Source organism: Terrapene carolina, unplaced genomic scaffold, assembly GCF_002925995.2.
Source record: "Terrapene carolina triunguis isolate 2854851 unplaced genomic scaffold, T_m_triunguis-2.0 Scaffold42, whole genome shotgun sequence".
Taxonomy (NCBI): domain Eukaryota; kingdom Metazoa; phylum Chordata; order Testudines; family Emydidae; genus Terrapene; species Terrapene triunguis.
The window spans coordinates 8,341,836-8,367,914 of NW_020664393.1; the positions used below are offsets into that span (position 1 = coordinate 8,341,836).

Below are 26,079 nucleotides of genomic sequence, written 5' to 3' on the forward strand. Positions count from 1 at the left end.
CCAGCAGGGCCTACAGCAGCCCAGAGCTGAAAGTGTGGGGAAAAGTCCTGCTCATCCCAAGAGTGGAGTCTCTGATAAGCATGTGTAAACTCCAACTTTTTTAAAAATGTCAAATATGGATAGTCTTTAATGGGGATGGTATTAAAAAAAAAAAAAAAAAAAGGCGCATCCCTGGCACAAAGGCTACCGCTGCCAAATTTCAAGTTCCTACTCCAAAGGATAGCAAAACACTTCCCTGACCCCCACCCCCGAGTCTCCTCTGAAACGGCTGAGCTGTTTTGACTGAAATTTTCCAAAACAATTCAGCATGAGACAGACCGCAGGCGCAGAAAATCAGTCCAAATGGTTAAACTCTGGCAAAGTTTTAAAAGCATCCTTTTAGTGGGATGTGTTGGGCAATCTTAATATTAGGCTGCACTACCAGTCTCACCTATAATAATTTATTAAAGAGCCACAGGCTTGAGTGGGTTGAAAATAGCAACATATTGGCTACAGAGTAACTCCTACCCTGCATATAAATTGGCAGACAGAATCGGTGATAATAGTCATCATTCAGGTAATCCTAGAACTGATCTTCTTAATAGTTGATATTCTCTTGGAATTTTCAGATCTACTCCAGCTACTGTACTTAACCATTCTGCTCTACTGCTATTTATGATCTTTTTATTATTTTTATTTTTATCTCCTTTGTGATGAATAATACTGCTTTTGTCCTGTTTGGTGTACTCAGCACATAGAACTACAGTAGTTAAATATTTTTTTCAAAATTGCAAGTTACTGTCAACAGAAAAGCTGGAACAGTTGGAAGACAAATAGTTTCTATCAAAGAATTTTAAAAATCCATTTAAGAAAAAGGCAGTGATCCAGATTTAGATCCCTCATTTGTGAAATTCCTTGGGGAGAAAAACCTCCGTGAAGCAGGGTTGGTGGTTGTTTTTTTTTTTTAAATTAGAGCACGTATGAATCATAAAATCTAGAGATGGCAAAGACCTCTGAAGCAAGTGGTTTCTCAACCAGGGGCCTAAAGGCAGGTTTCAGGGGGTCCACCAAGCAGGGCCAGTGTTAGACTTGCCAGGGCTCAGGGCAGAAAGCTGAAGTCCCACTGCATGGTGGTGAAGCATGAAGTCCTGAGCCCCGCCACCTGGGGCTGAAGCAGAAGCCTGAGCAACTTAGCTTCATGGTGCCCCTGTGGCATGGGGCAACTGCCCTGCTTGCTACCCCTTAATGCCGGCCCTGGCTTTTAGATGCAGAAAACCAGTTATTGTGGCACAGGTGGACCATGTCGTTTTTATAGCATGTTTGGGGGCCTCAGAAAGAAAAAGGTAGAGAACCCTTGTCTTAGGCCATGCAGTCCATCCGTGAAGTAGTTATTCAGTAGATCACATACTATAAACTTTAATCTGTCACTGAAAATTAGTCAAATAGTAAAAACTAGAAAATTTATGGAGTTAAATTGATAAGAAAGGGATGTAACTTGAAAACTGTTGTCCTTATTTTCTCACTCTTGTAAATAAACTGATTCCTCTCAGTCTGTTGGTGACAGATGTCTCATAGTGATGAACCCACTGATTCACACTGGTGACGCACATTGTTAGAGTACACATGTTGTTGTGAAAGCTAATTCATTTTCCTTTTGGGCACTGTTTTCTGATATGTACAAAACCTAGGGGATCTTTTTATGCTAGCTAGGTCAATAATATAAGGGGTCGTGGTGTGCTCTCTTGAGGGAAATCTTGCCTCCAAACCCATAGTAGGAACCTGTTGAATGATCTCTTGTCGGTTAATAGAGGGGAAACCTGCAACAGAGGCGCTTCCTATTCAAGTGAAAGAAGCATGGTAGACATGTCTTGATGTGTGACATCAAGCTGAGTGTGAGGAGAACTCACTGTAGAATCTTCATGGTGAAAGGCAAAGCGTCCGCTATGCCAGGCGCAGAGTTGCTGTCACACCTTTGGCCTCTGAAGGCCATCTCCGTGTCAGTTCTGTACGCAGTGGTTCCACCACCAAGACAGGGAGCTTGAGGAAGATTTACATTAATGAAAGATGTGGCTTTTTTTCTAGTAAAATTTGCCTTCTGTGACATTTTATATGTGATAATGACACAATATGGTCCTTATGTTGAATGAGCAAACCACCTTTCTAATGTTTTGTAGCAAGAATTTATCTTTGTATAGCGTGAAAACTAATATGAAAAGCGTAGGGAAGCTGCCAGATCTCTTAGGGTCTGCAGATGTTGAAAGGGGTTGCTGCTGTGAACCCTGGGGAAAGTAATGAATAGAGAAATTTCTGGATAATGAATTAGTACTGCTTCCCTGGGATCTAGGAAGAATAATCCACCTGAAATTCTGATCTGGGGAGGGAGTGAGAGGATCTAATGGAGTTTGTTTGGTTTTTTTAAGATTTGAGCATAGCTTACCTGATTTTACTGAAGAGACAAATAGCTATGTACTAATCTAATAAAGACGCTTAAACTGTTAAAACTTGTAGGAGTGCCCTGGGCTCCTGTTGTGAAATACTTTGCACCTGTATGTATTAGATGAAAAAAACAAGCTAATAAAAAATGAGGACTCTTACGGGGGGGCAGTGTGTGGAGCTTGCCCATCAGTTTTAGTATCTTGAATAAAGTTGTTTTATTGTTACTTTAATTGTAGTGTTTTCCCAAAGTCCCTTCATGGTAAAAGGGAAATTGTTGTGTGTAAAGGGTGGGAAAGTAGGTCAGAATTTCTCTTTATATGAACTTGGTTGTAAGACTTGACTGAATCCTGTCTGGCAAACTTTTGAAGGTGTGTGTGAGAAAAATGGCCGATACAAAGTTAATTGGAAAAATTCAAGAGACTTTGTACACCCAGGGCATCTGTTATTAATTAAAATGTTTACTGGCTTTGCTGCGCTCTTTAAATATCTTTGACTGCTTATTTTCTCTTAAGGTGTTGATATCCTATGAAATGTAACCATCTGCAATTGAACATCTTTTTATTAAGCATATTCGTTTTGTATATCCAGAGTCTTCTCTGCTTCCTTAAGTGACAAAAAGTTTACGTAGCGCTTAGCCGTATTGGCCTTGCAGGGCTGGGAGAGCTGCCTTCTGTTCCATTTTATACAGTTATAACAGTGCAAACCCAAATAAGGCCATGGGGTATACCAAGTGTAATTGAAAAGCTTAATCTGGCCTCTAGAACCTTGCTTGCTGCTGGTGATACCGGAGATGGAAAGAACTCCTTTTGAATCTTGTATCCAAGCCTGAGTTTGCAGGGCTGACTCCTAGGTGGGGGAATACACTTGAAAAGGAAATCCTTGGGATGACAGTCACAGTAAAGCCACTGTACTTTAAAAATTCTCTATGGCAGATATAGACCTGATTGAGTATATTTTTTTCAAAGGAGAAAAATGAAAATAGGTCACTGACTTGGGGAAAGCAAAGTAGAAGAAATTTGGTCAGTTTAATACCTTTGAGAGACAACATGCAATAAAAAAGCTCAATTCCCTGACTCATTACTCAGTCGCTTGCATGTCTGTCTGATTCAATAGCTGTTTGATTTAAACATAATTGCTGATGCTGCAAATGGTATTATTGAAAGATTGCTTTGAAAGATTGATTGATAGAAACAATTTAGTTTATTTCCAGTCTGTGTGTTTTAAAAATAATCAAGCTATAAATATAAAGATGATGGCATCAAGTCTCTTCAGTACTCCAGAATATTTTTGTATTGAATTTACGATGGGAAGGGGGAAAATCAGTTTGACTAATTTCCCAGTAGAGGGCAGTGTGGAATGAAGATTTCTGAAATGAATACAGTGTTGTAGGATATCTTAAAAAGAACAACAAATGGGTTGTCTTAATTAATACTGATGTTTGTGTATTATGGTGTATTTTTACAAACTCCTACAGAATATATCCTTGTAGCATCCAGATTCATATTTTCAAAGTTAAACAGTAAGTTTCGTAAAGCCTTTCACAGCTGGTAGAGTTGAAGAACAATCATTTCCTAAGACTTCCCATTGTTGCTACCAGTGGTGGAGCTGAACTTGAGATAGGAGTAGGTGAGGAAACTCTGTGGGCTGGTGGAAAATAAGTTACACACAGCCTGGGAGGGCTCCACCAATGTTTCTGGAGTGTTTTAACAGTGAGATCCACCTAGGTGGATATAGAATAAGAGATGGCTCTCAAGGCCAGGTCCTCAACTATTCAGGGTTTAAACAACTTGCAGTGTACTCAAAGGCAAATAGGAAGAAAGTGCCACATGCACATGCCGGTGTTTGCAAGGTTAGAGCTCCGGGAGGAGGTGTGGGGTGCGGGAGGGAGTTTGGGGTGCAGGGTGGCACTTACCTCAGGTGGCTCCCAGAAGCGGCTGGCATGTCCAGCTCCTAGGCAGAGGTGTTAGGAGTCTCTGCGCGCTGCCCATGGCTGCAGGCGCTGCCCCTGCAACTCCCATTGGCCATGGTTCCCAGTTCCCTACGGGAGCAGCGCACAGCGCCCCCGTGGCTGCCCCTACACCTAGGAGCTGGACATGCTGGCCACTTCCAAGAGCCGCATGGAGTCAGGGCAGGCAGGGAGCCTACTTTAGCCCCACTGAGCTGCTAACTGGACGAAAACTGGACGCCTGGCAACCCTAATGACTGGGGGGGGGGGATGTCTTTGGTGCTATGATAATACAAATCCTTATGAGGTCATTGATTTAATTACATTAACCAATTTTAGCCAAGCGTTCATTTCAAGAATGTACCAGATCATTGTCATAGAACCTCACTCCTGATGGGTCTTAGACTGTCACACAAAACATAGCATGAAGTGCAAAACAGTACTGATGTCATTTAAAAGGTGAAATACAGTAGTTTTGCTTTGTCCTTTCTGCTTGTCAGTTCAGCAACAGTCCTCCTCTGTCGTGCCTGCAATCTTTCTTTTGGTAGTAGTGCTGCAAAATAGCTCACCGTTGCTGTTGACATCATTATGGTTTCTGTGCCCCTGGGTATTGGTACCATGCATGGTGCAGCTGGATCTCTGTTGCCACCAACTCTTCCTTTTCCAGGTGGTCTAACCTTCCCCCGCCTGGTTTATGGGAACATCGAGTCCAGTTCCTAACTCAGCCACTTGGCTCCACTTGAGTGCTTTGCTGAGTTTGTTCTGTTTCATTAGGAATGCATTATGTGATAATGACCATTATCCTCTTTGGTATGCAAAGAACACTAGTGGTTGAGGAAGAGCAGCAGTTTGTGAAAAATAATGATCAGGGTTTCTTAATGACTTCAGGGTGGGAATTATAACAGCATTAAAAATGTTTGGAGTTATAGGCAAAGTGAATTTATCTTCCCTCAAACACCAATGTGTTCTCTAATCCCTGAAGTTTTCTGCATTGAAATATATACATATATTTTTTTTTTCATAGCTTGTTAGGCAAAATAATTTCTGAACTGATTACTTTTCCCTTGCAGTAGTACAATAGGACAAGATGAAGGAGGGTAAATAGGCTTGCTGGTTTGTATAGGAGTAAGATACATAGTTGCTTGATACAATATTGCAGACTCGAAGGACTGTCCTTTGTGAAATAAAGAGAAAGTAAGAATGCATCCATCTGGAGTGTTGCTGCAGTGACTAGCAAAGTGATTTTTAAAAGCATTGGTTGTACTGTTGATGAAATCTTGGATACGATCAATATACTTTAAATTTTTTTTGTTTTGGTTTGGTTTGGTTTTTTTGCTTTCAGATTAAAATCACTTTTATAGATGTTGTAGTTGTGGAGAAATGCATAAAGCCAAAAAGTTTGAAATTCTCAATCACTGGTAATTTGAAACACAAAATTGGATGATTTTCTAAAAAATATATACTCCAGCCCCAACGGTAATTATTTTGGGGAAGTTCTATGGCCTGTGTTATGCAGAAGGTCAGACTAGATGATCACAATAGTCCCTCTTAGTCTTAGAATCTGTGAAAATCCTGCATTCTCCTTTGTATTTTATATAAAATGTATTTTATATATATATTATGTATGAAAATCTTGGTATTCTCTAAGCAATACACTTGGATTGATCTCCGTGGCCCTTACATAAAGTTTTTTGATTAAATTCTTTTTTGCCAGTGGATATGATAGACCATAACTGCTATATGTATTGCATTAATAAAAGTCCATCCGCTCCTTCGGATTGCTAATATAACAAAGGAACTAATCTTTTTCTCTACCAAATAATGTGTAGCCTGCTGGAGAATATATTTGACTGATACTGAATGTTTGTGTTCAAATGTTTTTTTTTCTTTTTAGATATTAATGCATCTGTGTGTTTCATGGGTAATCCCATCTATCACCTAACTATCTTCCTAAATAGGTAATATATTTATTTCCAAGAAACAAAGTTGATGTGAACAGAAAAAAACAAAACAAAAAATCCACCAAACCCTAAGTTAGAAAATGAAAAACTCAGCCATCAAAAATGTAATGGTTACAGAACGGGTCCAGTACTTTGAACGGCCGAATGAAACAAAACTTATCAGACTAACTTTGTCTACTTCCTGGGCCTCATAAACTCACATTTGTGAGGTGGTGTACTCGCAGTGCTTCTCAAAGTCGGGTTGCCGCTTGTTCAGGGAAAGCCCCTGGCGGTCCGGGGCGGTTTGTTTACCTGCCGCGTGTGCAGGTTCGGCCGATCGCGGCTCCCACTGGCCGCGGTTCGCTGTCCCAGGCCAATGGGGGGCTGTGGAAAACGGCGTGGGCCGAGGGATGTGCTGGCCGCCGCTTCCCGTAGCCCCCATTGGCCTGGAACAGCAAACCGCGGCCAGTGGGAGCCGCGATCGGCCGAACCTGCAGGCGCGGCAGGTAAACAAACCGGCCCGGACCTCTAGGGGCTTTCCCTGAACAAGCGGCGGACTGGCTTTGAGAAGCACTGGTGTACTGTATAACTTTGACAAATGTTTTGTCTAGAATGCCATTTAACTAATTGCTTTGTTCATTTCCTAGTTCAGAGGTGTATACCACCCCCCCTCCAAAAAAAAAAAAAAAAAGTTCCAATCTGGCATATTGGCAACGAGGCCAAAGATTTGATGGTACTTGCAAACAAAGTTGAGGTACGCTGCTGGAGTAATATGGCAAACTTTGCACTGCTGCCTGTGCTCTACCCATTTCATCCATAGAGGCTTTCAATCCAGCAGTTTTTTAGCACTAAATTCTGTCATAAACAAGTTCAATATATGAAAAGTTCTTGGCAAATTTTCATGTACGCTACTATTTGAGGCTATTGAGACCACAATTTGAGTGTATGCCTAACTATCTAAACAAACATGTGGACCACAGAGAGTAATCTTAGTTTTGGAACAATTATTGTCCATGTGCCAGCATAACAGTGGTAAATTTGTACATCCTTTTATACCGGCAGTCTTGGGCTATGGCTTCAGCAAACTGCAAATACAAATGAATTCTAGAGCTTGGCCCTGTACCAAGAATGGTCTGCTGTTTGCCCCTAGGTGTTCCACTGTGGAGATGTAAGGCCATTCTCTGCTGGTAGTAGCTGCCATGATGGGGTATCACGCGAGAGGCAGTCTAGGAAATAGACTAGAAGAGAGCTCTTGTGCAATTCAGGGCTCCATAGATAGCTATGGACATCTTGGATTCCACCCAGGAATGAATGGGAAGCCAATGCAGAGCTCATGTTGGCTTGCTCTGCTTAGCAGCCAGGCAGAGAGGTTTCAGATAGGGCAGAAGCATTCAATAGGTCTTCAGTGCTAGCACCAAATAGAGCATGTTACGATAAGGCCACCTGGAGGTGAGATAAACATGGATAATTGTGAGTTCTGTAGCAGCGAAGAAGCCTGGCATTGTCATCTGGAAGTCTTGCAGCAGTGAAGAATCCCATAATATAAATAGTGATTGTTAGGGTGACCATATGTCCAGTTTTGGCCAGGACAGTTCCTTTTTTAAGCCCTGTCCCGGCCGTCCTGACTTGTTTGGCAAAAGTGGGTATTTGTCTTCTTTGCTCTGCCGACTTGATCAATTGGCAAGAGCAAACAGAACAAATGTCTACTCTTGTCAAAAGGTGGGAAGCAGAGGAATTTGTGTGTGTGTGTGTGTGTGTGTGTGTGTGTGTGTGTGTGTGTGTGTGTGGGTGTGTGTGTGTGTGTGTGTGTGTGTGTGTGTGTGTGTGTGTGTGTGTGTGTGTGTGTGTGTGTGTGTGTGTGTGTGTGTGTGTGTGTGTGTGTGTGTACGAGTGGAGATGCCAGCCCCTTGCAGAGGGAAGAGGCAGGGCTCTCACGGGGGTGGCAAGCAGGATTGCAGTGAACAGCAACAGCCTCTTCCAGGGGCGGCAGGTAAGGTTCCTGCCACCCCAGCCTCTTGTGGGATGGGGCAGGGTTCCAGCAACCCGAGCCTCATGGGGGAGGGGGGTCAGGCAGGGTTCCAGCGACCTCAGCCTCGTGGGGGTGGGAGGGAAGGGGCCTTGGACCAGCCCCACATGTCCCGTTTTTCCCTTTGGGAAACATGGTTACCCTAGTGATTGTAAATGCAGAAGAAAGGAAGTTACACCTGCTCAGTCCAGACAGAAATTGCTCATTTCATTTAACCCCTCATGAATTTTCCACCTTAATTCCAGTCTCTTTCTCTCTCTTTTGTGGATTAAGCCTAGCTTTCATCCAGAGGTTCCCTCGACAGACCCTTCACAAATGTTGAGTTAGATATTGACAGTGCAGTGTCGTGTGTTGGTAAATATGGCTGTCACTAACGGTTTTAGGAGTCCAAGTCACATTGAAAGACAATGGTATTTATGCCCCTAAATTTCTTAGGCCCCATTGCCTTTCAATAGAACTCCTGCTCCTAAATCCGATGCTTTTGTTAAATCTCCCCCTTAATACTCATGAATGGGTCTTACTCCTTTGAACATCAGGAATTGTTTTACTGAGGCCTGGTCTACACTGGGGGGATCAATTTGTTATACAACTTTTCATGTAGCTGAAGTCAACGTACTTAGATCTACTCACCGCGGTGTCCCCTTGTCGACTCTGCCTGCGTCTCTCGCGGCGGTGGAGTACAGGAGTCGACGGGAGAGCGCTCGGGTCGATTTATCGCGTCTAGACTAGACACGATAAATCGACCCCCGCTGGATCGATCGCTGCCAGCCAATCCAGCAGGTAGTATAGACATACCCTGAGAGAGGTTTGCATTGACCAGCACTCCAGATCTCTCTCAGAAATTGCCAGGAGATCTTTTAATTTCCACTCAGACTGATAGAGGACACTGGGAAAATTTACCTCCAATTTAAAATCTTACATAAATTGTCACCTCTCACAATGCAGCTGACTCCCCTGATTGTACTTGTGTTTCAGCATAAGATTTGAACCCAGATCCTAGTGTGAAACTTAAACTTTGTGGGCTATCAGTGAGAGTTACTAATTGGTCTCTTTGACAAGATATGGCCACCTGAAGAAAATCCAAATGTGGGTGGGGAGAATACTACTTCATTTTTTTTCTTTTGGAAACCACACCCAATCTGTTTACAGCACAGATTGGCCAATGGCATTTTGAGAAATGGATGTCTACCTCTCCAGTATAACATTTGTTAACATTTTAGTATGCTGCAGCCAACAGTGTCTTGCCCTGTTGCTGTTAAATTCCTTTGGGTTACAGAACTCACTGATGTAACAACAATTAGAGTGATGCAGACAGACCTAATTGGCATCCCACCAGCAGTATGCTTTGGGAATTCCTGCCTCAAATTAAACATAAACTGCTATCAACTCTTCACCAGTCCATCTGGGAAATGCTGAAGGAAAACTCATTAGATATGCTCAAATCTGCTGTTATCAGAGGTCCTAAATTACCCTTTTTAAAAAAAAATGTGGTGCAAACAAGTTTGTTTCTCTTAAGCATTAACTCACAATATAACTTCAAAAAGTACGCTGGTGTCAGTGATCCTGTTCATGACTGAAGAATCGCAAAGCATCATATTACTGAGTCAAAAAATTATAATTTAAATATACACTAGTAATATGAACACCTTTATGATTCTCTGAAAAGATGAAAGCAAAATATTAAGCAAACTAGTTTATAGTCATTAAGGAAAAAATTAAATATGTAAAATATGAACAATAATCAAAAGTGTATAATCATTTTTGTTTCAGCTGACTGCAGTGCACTTGTCTGTTACACCTTAAACATGCTTATCACTGCAACAGTTAATTTTGATTTCAATCTCTCCATGTAACCTTGACTTGAAATGGATGAATTTACCTGCTGTGGATAAAGACAGCTTGAATTCATTCATCTGTTTCAGTGTACTGATGTTAATGCAAAATTAAAGCATGTTGCCCTTTGCTGTATCTCTACCCCTCTATCACCAAAGGTGTTGCAACCTGTTAGAGTAGAGTCAAAGATGGGATTTAGGTACTCTTAAACTTATTGTGTAGCATCAGTTGCAAATATTAACAATCCTTGTATCTAAGAAAGGATTAACATATTTAACCAAGAAACGTAGGGCCACATGAAACTCTTCTGTCACTAAGAATCACATTTCATAACTACAGAGCAAAGTTTGCTTTAGATCAGAGGTTCTCAAACTGTGACCTGCAGACCCCCAGTGGTCCGCAAGCTCCATTCAGGTGGTCCGCAGATAATTCCCTCTAAGGTGCGTGCCTGGGCGGCCGCACACAAGAGAATGAAGGGCCACCCACCTAATTAGTGGAGCCGCGCAGAAGTGAAGAAGTGAGTTTTTTACCCACGAAAGCTTATGTCCAAATAAATCTGTTAGTCTTTAAGGTGCCACTGGACTCCTAGTTTTTGTGTGTGGATACAGACTAACTGATGCTTGTATACTGTTTGGGATGGGGTGCCCAGAGGAAGGATCAGCACAATAAGCAGACCTGCTGGTATAATAGAGGCACATGCCTCTTGTTTCTCCTGCAGCTTCTGTCTGTATCCAATTTCCACAAGTCCATGAGAGGCGATGGAGTATTGTGGGAAGTGAGTCTTGACAGAATCAACTTCACAAAGGTTCTTTCCAGATGACAGGTTATATTGCTAATTCTAAACACAGAAGGTTGCTCTTGATGGACCTTTTTTCCCCAATAACTTTTAAACAGGTATAATCTTCTCTCTCTCCAGGGTTATGACCATGTTCAGCCCTTCTTAAAATATCTTTGCTGATTCACTATCTTATTACAATTCAAGTTTTTCCTCTTAAATCGGCCTCTGTACCAAGTGACTAGAGGTTAGCTAATGTAATGCTGATTTAAAAAAAAAAAAAAAAGCTCCAGAGGCAGTCCTGGCAATTATAGGCCAGTAAACCTAACTTCAGTACGTGGCAAATTGGTTGAAACTATAGCAAAGAACAGAATTATCAGACACATAGATGACATGGTATGTTGGGAAGAGTTAACATGGCTTTTATATAGGAAAATCATGCCTCACCATTCTGTTAGAATTCTTTGAGGGAGTCAACAAGCATGTGGATAAGGGTGATCAAGTGGATATAATGTACTTGGATTTTCAGAAAGCCTTTGGCACAGGCCCTCACCAAAATCTCTTAAGCAAAGTAGGCTGTCATGGGATAAGAGGGAAGGTCCTCTCATGGCTCAGTAACTGGATAAGAGATAGGAAACAAAGGTAGGATACACAGTTTTCACAGTGGAGAGAGGTAAATAGCAGGGTCCAAGGATCTGTACTGGGACCAGTCTGTTCAACATATTAATAAATGATCTGGAAAAAGGGGTGAACAGTGAGGTGGTAAATTTTGCAGATGATACAAAATTACTCAAAATCCAAAGCAGATTGCAGAGTTACGTAGGAATCTCACAAAACTGGATGACTGGGCAACAAAATGGCAGATGAAATTCATTGTTGATAAATGCACAGTAATGCACATTGGAAAAAAATCCCAACTATACATACAAAGTGATAGGTTTTAAATTAGCTATTACTACTCAAAAAAGAGATCTTGGAGTCATCGTGGATAGTTATCTGAAAACATCTGCTCAATGTGCAGTGGCAGTCAAAAAAGCTAACGAAATTAGGAACCATTAGCAAAGGGATAGGTAATAAGACAAAAAATATAATGCCACTACAGGTCTGTCTCATCTTACGCTGGGGTTACGTTCCGCGGTCAGCGCGTAAAGCGAAAACTGCATCTAGTCAAAATTACATTGAGTTCAATGGCGGGCGGAATCACCCGCACTACAGATACAGTATTGTTATTTTTCTCTTTTTTTTGTTTTGTTTTTGTTTTGTTTTTTGCTGACCGCGTAAAGCTGAAATCGCTCATGTTAAATGTGCGTAAGATGCGACAGACCTGTATAAAAATCTGTGGGATGCCCACATCTTGAATATTGCATGCAGTTCTGTTCACCCCGTCTAAAAAATATGTATATTATAATTGGAAAAGGTACAGAGAAAGACAACAGTAATGATAAGGTGTATGGAACTACTTCCATACTAGGAGAGATTAAAAAGAGTGGGACTGTTTAGCTTAGAAAAGAGACAACTAAGGGGGGATATGATAGAGGTCTATAAAATCTTGAATGGTGTGGAGAAAGTGAATAGGGAAGTGTTATTTGCCTTTTTCGATAACACAAGAATCAGGGGTCACTAAATGAAATTAATAGGCAGCAAGTTTAAAATAAACAAAAGGAAGTACTATTTCACACAATGCACGGTCAGCTGTGGAACTCATTGCCAGAGGATGTTGTTAAGGCCAAAAGTATAACTTGGTTCAAAAAAGAACGATGGGATGGCTCAGTTTATAATTGCCATCTTCTGCTCATTCCCTCTGAAGCATCTGGCACTGGCCACTGTCAGAAGACAGGATATTGGGCGAGATGAACCATTGGTCTGACCCAGCATGGCCATTCTTATGTTCTTCTTTATACCTAGCTCTCGTCTTCCTTTCTGCTCTTACCTCCTTTAAATTCTTCCTCACCATCCTCTCTTTGCCCAGCGCATACTGCTTATACTGAGGCTCTCCCTGTGACCTTTACTCATGATCACCTCCATGCCTGCTTTTATCCTTCACACTCTTCCTAGAACTCCCTTGTGGACCATGTCTACCTTGCCTTCGCCCTCTCCTTCCTAAGTCCATTTTCAAAACCTGCTTCTTCAAGGATCCATAGCCTCTTTTGTGTACACACACACACACACACACGTACGTACGTACATACGTACGTACTTGCATTTCTAATACATTCATATATACTAAATATATAAATCCTCTTTCACTTTCATCCAGACGTGAACATTAGCCTGCCAAGCAACAGAAATATCATATTTGTCCTCATCCTCATTCTTCCCTCTGCTGCCTTTCTACATTTTGTTGTTGTTCTCGTCTAAAGTTTTCATTTCCTCTTTAGGTTGAGTTTCAAGCAAGCTGGTGGAGCAGTATATGAGAGCCCTCACTGACTGTGATGTGTATATATTCTGTGGCTATGTGAAGGGCATCTGCCTCCAGTGCCATCAAACAAGTGCCTTTCAAGAGCACTAAAACTTGTTTGTTTAAAGTGCAAGATTATATATTTGATGAAAGGTGCAGATCTTATACTTAGAAAATATGGTTACGTGTTTTAATATTTAAAGCCTGCTAGAAACTGAACTCAGTATCTGCAGACTTGCCTTTTAATTTTTTTAATAAGATGAGTAGTTGACCTCCCATTTTTATTATGTTTGGGAAGCTAACCCTGATGGTGTATTGGCACAGATGACTATGAAAAAATGAGGTATAGAGAGGAGAGTGTAAATGAGTGAATACTACCAAGGATAGTAATGGCTAGCCCAGGGGTCGGCAACCTTTCAGAAGTGGTGTGCCGAGTCTTCGTTTATTCACTCTAATTTAAGGTTTCGCATGCCAGTAATACATTTTAACGTTTTTAGAAGGTCTCTTTCTATAAGTCTATAATATAGAACTAAACTATTGTTGTATGTAAAGTAAATAAGGTTTTTAAAATGTTTAAGAAGCTTCATTTAAAATTAAATTAAAATGCAGAGCCCCCTGGACTGGTGGCCAGGACCCGAGCAGTGTGAGTGCCACTGAAAATCAGCTTGCGTGCCACCTTTGGCACGCATGCCATAGGTTGCCTACCCCTGGGCTAGACGTTAACAAAAATAGGTCAAGCATTCTTTGTCTTTTCCATTATGTCTCTGCTGTAGTTTGGATGTTCTATAACCAGTATAAAGCTACTTGATCCTATACCGTCAGTAGAAAATGAAGACCCAACAGAAGTATCTACTTGTGTTCAAATAGTACATATTAAACAGCCTTCCCTTTCCGTAAAAAAACAAAATTCACAATTAAAATGTGGTGGGGTTTTTTTGTTTTTATGTGCTAGTCTTACTTCCTAGTAAAGTTTTTAACAGGAAAATTGTGTTCCTTCTTAAATAATTGTCTTGAATGTCTTAAATGTACATGTCACTGATTTTCCTATTTAGAAGTATCTCTCAAAATAATGTGTTGTCCTAACTTTCTGTACTTTCTTGCAGGTATCTGATGATGGTCGGTATGTCTTATTATCCATACGAGAGGGATGTGATCCAGTGAACAGGCTGTGGTATTGTGATCTACAAAAGGAATCAAATGGTATAACGGGTAAGTCTTTCTTTTTTTCTTTCTTTCTTTCTTTAGATTGTTTTTTCCATATCCTCTATATAAAAAGATACATAGCTAACATTCAACTTCTTCTGTTTAACATCAAGGACAGTCATCATGCATACATCCCATTTTGATTTATATGTCTAAAAGCATGATAAACATTAAACATACATTCATGCATATGATTTGGTGTTAAAGACTGCTAACTTTTTTCCAGTGTTTAAAAACAATTGGAATATTTCTTCGTGCCAGAATTCTGTGGTGCCTTTAAACTCAAAACTATCATGTTCATTTTCAAAAGTGCCTGACTTGGGTATAACTTAGATTTTCTTTGTACATTATCCGTAAAAGAGTGAAATATTTTAATTCATTAGACCTGTTAGGTATAGTGTCAAAAATTTTACTTTTTAGTATCGTTTCATCTCCAAAGGTAACTTTAGTAATTGTTACTTCATCAGAACTTTGAATATAGTTATATGCATTTGCTGTTCTAAGGAATAGTTATCATACATTATAGCTGGATTAACATAGTTATTGTTTATATAATAGCAGACTTATTTATCTTTCTAGCCACACAAATGAGGTGTAAAAAAAAAAGGGCACAGTACTTCCCTGTGCTTTTTATGCCTGTTGTGTGTGTAGCTGCAAAGTCTAATATTTTCAAGTTGGTAGTTTTTTGTCCAGTATTTTTGATACTTCCAGAACATTAGCTAGAGAAATCTCCTCCTAATATGCTCTCTGGTCAGAGCATAACAGGCACATCTTTGCTCTGCTGGATTCTTGTTGTGTTGAATTAGAAATTTACAGACTGACTGAATAAAATCTACAACAGCTGCCACATCAAATGTTGGAAAATTGCATTTGTAAGGAAAATGGCATTTGTGCATGTAAACAGAGCACTAGGGGGATATTGTGGTGATTTGGCACAGTTAAGAAACAATGGAGCATGGGATGGATTTTGTTTTTGGTTCCTCAGTCATTGCCATTACTATGCTATATGATTCCTGGGACATCCCTTAATTGACACACATGTTGTTCAGCTTAGCTGGTAAACAAAACTAAATCATTTGAACTTTGAGTATTGCTTGAATTTGTTTCACTTTGGATACGTCATGTGCTTATGCTTAAATAATGCTAAGATAAATGGCTTAGTTAATTCTTAACAACTCCTTTCCAAGAGGAATACTCCTTTAAAACGTGGACACTCTTTCCACAAGCAACGCTTTCTAACTGCTGTCAATGTGCCCTTGTAATACCGTTTTGGACAGCTTAGTAACTGTTTAATGAGCTCTTATAGTTGTGATAACTATAGGATAGCAGGCCCAATTAAAACAAAGTGCAACAGCACAGAAAGGTTCTTTAGAAACATAAAGACAATGTAAAAGACTCTGAAAATGAAAGTGTTAGGAATAGTGGAGACAGACTACAGAGATATTTTGCTAAATAGAAAACCATATAGTTTTTCATTTGAGCTGGAGAAGCTGAAGACGGGGGGGATACTGAAACTACATACAAAACACCTTTCTTCCTCTCCCCCACATCATCCCTCCCACCACAAATGAATATAACGCACAGCCTTAGAGAGAGTACTGCTATGGCATCTCAGAAGACCACATGGGCTAATTAAGTTTGTATTATGTATAGCTAAGGCCACGATTTAGTCACGGAAGTAACGGAATCTGTGACTTCCAGCGACCTCTGTGACTGCAGCCTGCGGTGGTCGGGAGCTGCCAGGTCCCCCACCTCCAGCGGGGGCAAGGAGCTGCAGGGACAGATCGAGGCTTCCCATGAATTTTTCTTTTTTGCCCATGACCTGTCTGTGACTTTTACTAAAAATATCCATGACAAAATCTTAGCCTTGTGTATAGCTCAGTGTGAAGTAAAAGTTAGTATATACTAAAGTTTAACCTTTTATAGCCTCTTCCTTAAGTCAGGTTGAACACATGCTTGCATGCTAGCAATAATATATAATCCTGCTTTGCTTGACTAAGTTACAAGATATAAAAATAACAATTTAAAAAATTCATAAATGAGAACTTCTAGAATAATAGAAGTATCATTTGTTAATGGGGGTCACAGTAATTGTGCATGCTCAGTGTGCCCTATTCTCACTACACCTGCATGAACCTGACTACCATGATGTTGTAGGGACTTCCATTCCTTTCATGTTAGTTTCTGGGGAGGGGCAGGATTTGAAAATGCTACTATTCCCATGGATTAGTGCTGCAATACATGATATGAAGCAGTAGCGAGCTCTATACCAGCTTTGGGAATACTATTTGAGTCCTGATCATCCCCCTTGCTTTTTTTTCTGACCATATCACCTCACTCTTTTAATCACCATGCTGGCTTCTGTTTCTCCTTATCAAGTCTAAGGTCCTGTCTATACTGGCAAGTTTCTTCGCAGTAAAGCAGCTTTCTGCATTGTAACTCCCGAGGTGTACACACTGCCAAGCCACTTAGTGCGCAGTTGCAGCACTGTAAAAAAAAAAAAAAAAAAAAAACCCCCCCCAGAGGCTGGGATACAGCGCTGCGGTGCCAGTGTAGACACCCTGGTTGATTACAGCACTGAGATTGGCCTCCGGGAGGTGTCCCACAATGCCTGTTCTTGCCTCTCTGGGGGGTCGTCAGTTTGAACTCTACTGCCCTGCCTTCACGTGACCAACCGTCATCCCCATCCTGTAAATTCCTTTGGAATTTTGAAATTCCCCTTCCTATTTGCTCAGTGAGGCGTGCAGTGGTCTCAGCGCATCTTTCCAGGTGGCCATGCCTGCTCCATGCACCAGGCAATCCCCCGCTTGGAGCATGCCAAGTTGCTGGACGTCATCAGCATTTGGGGAGAGGAGGCAGTCCAGTCCCAGCTGCACTCCAGCCCGTAGGAATTATGATACCTACAGACAGATTTCACGATTCATGATAGAAAGGGGCCATGACTGGGACACACTGCAGTGCAGGGTCAAAGTGAAGGAGCTGCGGAACGCCCACCATAAGGCATGGGAGGCAAACTGCCGCTCCGGTGCTGCGCCCACAAGCTTCTACAAAGAGCCGGACGCAATACTCGGTAGAGACCCCGTATCCTCTGCAAAGGCCACCGTGGATACTTTGGTAGCTTGTGTGCCAGTCGAGAGTGGACCGAGCTAGGAGGAGGAAGTCTTGGATGAGGATGTGGAGGGGGAAGGGGACCCAGAAGCAGAGGTCAGAGATGCATGCAGCAAGGAGCTCTTTTCTACCCAGAGGAGGCTAGCCAGTCACAGCTGTCGGAGCTTGGCGAAGCACAAACAGGAGAGGAGGCCCCTGGTAAGTGGCTTTGATTTTGGGAATCTCTGAAGCAAGTTGTTAGGGGCAGGAGGGTTGCAGAAAACAGGCTTGTGTATGTATGATGCACGTACCACCATGTGCCTAGTCTGAGCGACGGAATAGGCTGTTGATTGACTCCCTCACTTTACGGGAATATGCCTCAGAGGTCTCCAGGAAACTCTCGTGGAGATAGTAGGAAATCCGCTGCTGCATGTTCTTTGGCAGAGCTGCTTTGTTTCTTGCCCCATTAACGGTAACTTTCCCATGCCACTCTGCCGTCACGGGAGGGTGGAAGAGGGGACAATTGCTGCACACAGCTTCAAGTTGCTGCCTCAAGGCATCCCCGATACTTATGGCCCCGCACTGTGCCCCTCTAATAGCCCTGGTCTCTGGCTGTTCAAATTCAGCCTCAAGGTGCTGAGCCTCAGCGGTCCAGCCCTGGTGAAGCTTTCACCCTTCCCTTCACAAATATTATGGAGCGTACAGCACACAGCTGTAAGCATAGGAATATTGTCATCGGCCAGGTCCAGCTTCCCATATAGGCAGTGCCAGTGGGCCTTTAAATGTCCCAAAGCACACTCAACAGTAATTCTGCACTTGCTCAGCTTGTTCTTGAACCACTCCTTGCTGCTGTCAAGGTGTCCCGTGTATGGCTTCATAAGCCACGGCATTAAGGGGTAGGCGGGATATCCCAGGATTACAATGGGCATTTAGACTTCCCCTATGGAGATCTTCTGGTCCTGGAAGAAAGTCCCTGCTTGCAGCTTCCTGAACAGGCCAGTGTTCCGAAAGATGCATGCCTCACGCACCTTTCCGGACCAGCCTGCGTTAACGTCCGTGAAATGCCCACGGTGATCCCCAAGCGCCTGGAGAACCATTGAGAAATACCCCTTGCGATTAATGTACTCGGTGGCTAGGTGGTCTGGTGCCAGAATTGGAATGTGTGTGCCATCTATTGCCCCTCTACAGTTAGGGAAACCCATTTGTGCAAAGCCAGCCACAATGTCATGCACGTTACCCAGAGTCACGGTTCTTCTGAGCAGGATGCGATTAATGGCCCTGCAAACTTGCATCAACACGATTCCAGCGGTCGACTTTCCCACTCCAAACTGGTTAGCGACCGATTGGTAGCTGTCTGGAGTTGCCAGCTTCCAGATTGCAATAGCCACCCACTTCTCCACCGTCAGGGCAGCTCTCAATCTCGTGTCCTTGCACTGCAGGGCTGGGGCGAGCTCATCACCCAGTCCCATGAATGTAGTTTTTCTCATCTGAAAGTTCATCATCCCAGACTTGCATGACGATGTGATCCCACCACTCAGTGCTTGTTTCCTCGAGCCCAAAAGCGGCATTCCACGGTGGTGAGCACCTCTGTGAATGCCACAAGCAATCTCATGTTGTAGCTACTATGCGTGGCAAGATCAATGTCGCACTCCTCTTGCCTTTGTAGTTTAAGGAATAACTCCACTGCCACTTGTGATGTGTTAGTCCGAGCAAGCAGCATACTGGTCAACAGTTCGGGATCCATTCCTGTAGACTGAAGAGGCAGAGCGCACAGTACACAAACTGTTGAAAGATGGTGCCAAATGTGGACGAAAGCACAGGGATTGCTTGAATGCGAAGCAATGCATCATTGGGCATTGGGACTGGAGCCAGGATGCCCCGCGACTCCTCCTCCCAACAACTCTTAGCGGCAGAAGAGGAAGATAGCTGCCCAGAGTGCACCGCTCCGAATACCGCTGCAAGTGCCGCATGTGTGAACACCCTATTGCACAGGCAGCTGACAGTGTGAACACACAACAGCAGTTTCCCTTCAGCGCTCTCTGAGCGGCACTGTAACTCTGCCAGTGTAGACATACCCTTAGCTTTTTTTTGTTCTTACTTTGAAGACTCTGCATAGCTTTGCTTCTCCTTCCCTTCTTATGCAGCCTTGTCTCTAATTGTATTGCTCCTCAATCCTTCCACTTCATCACTGCTGCGTATGCCCCCTAGTATGCTCTACTTGAGCTGACCAGCAAGGCTACTACTGCTGCCTTCTCATTGAAATTCCTCTCTAAAACCTCTCTCTGCTGTGATGTGTACACACAATTAAGCAGGTGATAAAGGTTAGATAGAGAGGTGGGTGGTAATTGGTCATTGTAGAAGGACAGTCTGCCCCTTTAAAGGGTCAGCATGCCTTGGGCCAGTCAGCTCTGTTCAGTTAGCCTCACCCTACCCCACTAGGGCAGGGTGGGTATAGAACCAAAGGAGAAAAGCCCAGCAGTTAAAGGCTGGCTGAAGAGGATAACAGATGGGCTGCTCCAACGTGTGGCAAGAAGCCAGGCTTGAGGAAGGAACTGGCAGAAGACCACAGCCTGCCAGACGCCTTTGGAAGGAGGGGAGACCTGACCCAGATGGTTGTTTAATTGGAGCCCAGGAGCTCGTGGTTAGATAGTGGGAGCCCACCTATAAGGAAGAGGGCTGAAGTCTGACCCCAGCAGGACCAAGGACTCTCTTGTTTTGATGTTGTGTTAGACTTGGACTAACAGATTCTGTTATTCCAGAAGAGGTTGAACACTTTAAAATGCAAGCACTTCTTAACAAAACCCTAATATTGTAAGGCATGTTCCTGCACTTATTGAATATAGTGCGTTTCCACTCTGAGTAGTAATAGAACTACACTTTCAATGCCAGCAGGATCGAACCTGTATTTATTAAAGTATCTATATATTAAAAATATACACCATTCAGAGGAGGGGGACGCCCCAGCCAGCTAAGCAGAATCTCTAGCCTGCTTCTTTGAATATTATCCTGATCCCTGAGTAAGTAATGTACAATGTAGTATGTTAATGTTTTACTTTATTGTAACTTTGCTTTAATAAAGTTTGAAATTTTATATAAAAAAATAAACACACACTCAACATTTGCTGTCCTCTGAATCAATGGCTGTTTTAATGAGATAATTTGCATGTTTTTATCATCTCAGTCACTTCATGCTTAAGCTCCTTCAGGACTCTTGGATGTAAACCATCTGGGTTAGTTGACTTACTGCTTTTTAAATTATCCTTGCTCCAGAATCTCCTTCTGGCACCTCAGTCTCAGAGTGGCTCATCTTTATTACCAGGAAAAAGGCAGGTCAGAGGTAAATATCTTCCCCAACATGCTTGGTGGTGAAGACTGATTGAAGAAAGGAAAAAAAAAAAAAAGTTAGCTTCTCAACAACATTCTTATCTTCTTCAATTTCTCCTTTTAACCCCTGGTGATCCAGCAGATCCACCAATTCTTTTGCAATCTTTGTGCTTCTCATCTATTTATAAAATCTTAAGTTTCAGAAATGTCTTTAGACTTCATATTCAGAATGTTAAATCATTATAACAGCATTCCCAGCCCCAAAGACAAAAGTGTAACAGAAAAATCTAGGAGGATTTTTTGTGGGGCAGAGAGGTTAGAAAATATTATTTCAGGTGGCCTCCATAATCTTTGGGGATTTTTCTTTGTGTAACTAAAACTAAATTTTAGAATAAACAATGGATTAAATTCTGACCTCATTGAAGTTGATGACAAAACTTCCACTGACTTCAATGGGGACGGAATTTTACCTTTTTATGTATACCCTTCAAGCTGGAATACTGAATGGCAAGGGTCTGAAAAGGAGTATTGGTAGATGTTAGTCTGTAGTGAACATAAGATTATGTAAATAGCCTTTAAGGTATGAGAAGGATATGATTCCCAAAGTAATTCGTATTAAACAAGTTTATAGATCACTTTATTGTTTACAGCCCTGTATGTACTACTTTGACATTTTACAGTCTACAAACTTAGTTGCAAATATGTTTACATACACTATTTTAACTTTTCTTTGAATATTTGCTTGCTAAATAACTTTTTAGAGTTGAGAATCTAGAAGTTATGCCATGTAGTAAAGAATAATTATTTGAAACTAAAGAAATCAAGTGCTAAAGTGCGTTGAAATACAATATGTCAAGTTGTGAGATAAAGAATTTTCTGTCTTTTTGCTTTTATGGCACACTACAGAAATACCAAGAACTAATTCTAATCTATGATTAATGTCTACAAAACCTGTTTTAAATATAATTAAAGTTACCTTAATTAATTTTTATTCACAGTGGTGTCCAATGTAGTGAACAATTATGCTGGCTTTTCCTCCCTTTCCTATGACAGGAAATACTCACATTCTTGTGCCATGTGTGACAATTTTGTTTCAGCAGTAGATGTTCCGGTAGTCAGGAGATATGATCATCACCAGTGGGTTTGTTTTTCTTTTGGTATACTGAGCGCCTTCTAGAGCTAATTGTAGTGCTGTCACTGTTTCTTTGGACTTGATGATAAATGCAGCCTCCATGTTCTGAGTTTTTCACAAATGGTTGTGAAGAAATATTATGAAGTTTAGTCAGCATGTTAGAATTTGAGGCCTCAGTGACAAAATCATGGATTGTAATTTGTACAGACACTTTGGTAAAACATGTCATATGTAAACCCCCACAGTTACAGAGAAATCTTCTCTTCACAAGGTGGCAAAACTTAGCTTTCATTAGGACCTAACTTGAGAAATCTTTCCAAAATGTATGATTTAGAGAAGATAACCCATAGGCATTGATTTTTTTAGGAATATGTTGTGTTGATTCATTGTAAGTTGAAATGATTTTGGAAAAAAGAGTTTCCCATTACAGATTATTTTGGGATGCCACAGTGAGGTAAAAAAATACGTATTTTGTGAATAAAAACAAAAATTCACAGATGCCGTGACTGACATTCACAGTTCCTTAAACATCTCTGATGAAAATATTCCTTTGCCTTCTTGTTATTGGCAACCGAAATGGCCAAAAAACCTGGCAAAAGGTGGCATGCTGCCATCTGCGTAGAGCAGGCATGGCTGCTTAAGTGGAAGTTGAGGCAGGGGTAAATTCAAGGGTAGTGGCAGCCTGGTCCCTCCCTCTCCATCGGGCCCCAGCCCAGAGCTCTGGTATTGGCAGGAGCACGTGTCACTGAGTCAGTAGGAGGGTCCAACCAAAACACACTGACTCAATACTCCAGTTGACCAACCAGGCCACTATTTGTTTCCCCTGGGCTGCTTCTTACCATGTTTCTCACTGCTGCAGTCTGGGCATCTCAGCTGTCTCTGGGTTCCCCAGGCTGCGCTGTCCCTGGCAACTCTGGACACTGCAGGGCCTCTGTGGGTAGCCTGATGTCTGCCTGGGTTGCGGCATCTCTGGCTTCAGCTGATCCTTGACTGGAGCCTGCAGTATGCATCCTTCCTTTCCTGCAGTTAGCCCCAACTGACCTGAGCTGCTCCCTTTTATACTGGCACATTTGGAGCATGCTCAGTAGAGTTGAGGAGGCATGGCTTCCTCAGCCCACAATGTAGGGTTAACCCCTCCCAGTCCAGTGCAGAGTGAGTGCACCCATCACAATACCATATAAAGAAATTTCTCTTAGCCACTGCACTAGCAAAAATGCCATCAACAGTTCCTTGGAATAAAGAGGAAATGAGTATGAAAATAGCTACTTTTTCTTTTCCTGAGCTCAGAAATAATTATTAATTTTTTGTGGCAGATTGTCTTAAATCAGTATTAACCGAATTGGATCTCATCAGTATAGAGGACTCTGTTTCTCACAGTGTATAGAGTTGCAGGTTTTTATTAGCATTTATTTCCTTCTCTTCCTGACTGATTTATTCAAACAATTAAAAATCCAGTAATTATATTCTCTTTGCTGAAGAAGAGCACAATAACCAGCTTTCTCTATATTTAACCTGTATTAAGGATTTTTAATTAGGATTTGGTTTTGTCAATCCCAAAATGTTGTTGTGTTTATTTTATAGGAGGTGAACAATTCAAATTGAAAAACAGCAGATGGTAGGGGGCAGTAAAGGAAGAAAAAAGAAAATATGATCTGTTTAGCCTCTTCAATAAATAATGTGATACATTTTCACAATGCACCTCTTTAATCAATGATGATCTTCAGAACTGACAAAACTCCAATTACCAGAGTAATTGGACACTCTTAAGCTAATAACTTCCCTGAATGAAATTAATAAATATGAACAGCTTTTATATAAGATTCCACAGACAAGCTGTGTGATTAATGGTGGTCAATTTTCATATGTTAAAAATTATGGAGATTTGAGTGACTATCTTGCCTTGCCTTTCCTTCCCCCACCCCCAAAAGCCATAGGGGCAACTTGCAGCTATGCCTGGTATCTTTATGCTGTGTCCCCCAATAAGGGGTACAAGGACCAGTAAATTTAATGCACTTTGGTGCTTTCCACTATTACTAAATAAAAGGCCCGGCACGGAACTTCCTTCCCAAGGGAGTGGATAATGTGGCGTTGAGCTACCTTTGTGCCCTCCCAGTCCTGGACTGCAGAGGTTCCTGACGTAACTGAGAGAGTCCTAGGGGCCTGTCTGAGTCATGGCAGCCTCCCTGGGCTGTGGGACCACTAGGAATCTCCATAACACTGTGCGTGTTGTGGACCTACCCTGGCATTTGCCGCACACCCGGTCTTGTGATGGCATCTTTGGTTGTTAGCTTTGCTGCTGTCATCCACAGTGCCAGGGGAATCCTCCCCCAACTGTAGACTTTTCGGACCTCTTTAAGCTGCTCTGGCTTATTTACCCATTGAAAAGGGTCTGGAACAGAGGGTGAGGAACTTGCCTCAGAAATTTAAGTGAAACTTATCTTGCTATGAGGACAAGTACAGTCAGGAAATGGAATCTCTGGAAATAAGGATCATAATGGAAGTGTTAGTATAACAGCAATGGCTATAATATGTCATTTGTACATTAAGGCTCTATTTGCTAAGGAAGGAAAGAGTTACATGCATGAGCAGTTCTCCATCTCTCTCTCTCAACATGTACTAGTATTCACATACCTACATTATAAGCACAGCAGACAGATTTTGAAAAGCAGTTACCTGGAATAAATGTTGGAATATCACCTCAGCCCCTGTGTCACACTAGCGTGTGTGGATGCCGGAGGAGGCAAAGCCAGTACAAACCTTATAGTGTGCTATCCTTAGTTTGCTTATGGTCTCTAAGTTGATCATCTTATAATGGAATAAGGTTTGGGTGCACTTTTTGTTTGCATGGAGAATTGTGATGCTCCATTGTTGCCGTCTTTGGTGCCATGATGGTTTGCCAAAAATTGAGAAATTAAAATACTGTTTAAAAAATTGAATTGGATATCATCTGTAGCTGTGTCATTTCATGATTGTTTTGCTAGTTTTGGTGACTGACAGAAAATGTAATAGTTCCAAGTGTCTTTACTTTGAGTCCGTGCATATTAGAAACACTTATTTAAATGCTGACAGAGAAAATACCACTATTACCAAGTGTTTGATACACAGTTACAAAATAAAAATGTTTAATAATGAAAAACTTTTTTAAAGGTTTTTCATTATTTCTTTGGAAAGGCGCTTTCTCTTTAAAGAAGAAGAATGGTCTTGTGTTTAAAAGTCTCTATTGGACTGAATTGGGGGGGGGGAGGTGGCAGGAGATCTGGATTTAATTCTCAGGCACTACCGCGGACTTCCTGTATGAACTTGGGCAAGCTTTGTCTCAGTTCTCCATCTATAATATGGGGATATAATAATCCTCTCTCCTTTGGCTCTTGTCTACTTAGATTGTAAGCCCTTTAGGTAGGGGCTGTCTGCTATTATGTGTTTGTACAGTGCCTAGCACAATTTGGTTGGTGCCTGCTGGCATTACTGTATTCTCTGAATTATAATTTAATTACAGTGGTTGGAAATAAGATGTCACTTTCAATCATAAAGTCAAAAATGAACAGATGTCAGTAATATTTATTTCCAACAACTGACAAGTCATAGGTTTCCACAGGGCTCTTTAATGAGCTATTAAAATGTTTACTGTGATCGTCTGCTCCTGAAAACAGTAACAGTGTAACTTGCACTGCAATTAACAATATGTTAGACAAAGGTGTGCTCAAAGCTTAAATTAGTTCTGACCATTCACCACCACACAAGCTATGTCTTGTAGGCCTGGCTGGGCATTCGTAACCTGACATAAATAAGACCTCATTTCTTAGTGGGCATGATTGGGAAGGTGACTGGAAGTTGAGTTGTAAAAAGGGACTTAATAAGCAGTGTGTTGAGTCAGGATGTCTGTGCTAGCTAAGATAAGCAAGAACATCTTGGTATTAGGATCAATGGACAAGATATACCTGGAACAACACATGCTGTTCACGGATTGGTTCCTGAAAAGTAACCAAGCCAATCATGAAGTG

The 26,079-nt window shown here is 41.7% G+C and overlaps 1 protein-coding gene across 1 annotated transcript in view; it reads left to right on the forward strand.

Moving 5' to 3' along the window:
- The window catches only part of PREP (prolyl endopeptidase), a 162,269-nt gene that overhangs the window by 41,976 nt on the left and 94,214 nt on the right, over nucleotides 1-26,079 (forward strand). Inside the window, exon 7 of the mRNA XM_026653937.1 lies at nucleotides 14,436-14,541. Within this exon, the coding sequence (XP_026509722.1) occupies nucleotides 14,436-14,541 (106 nt within the window). The remainder of the gene's footprint in view (nucleotides 1-14,435; nucleotides 14,542-26,079) is intronic.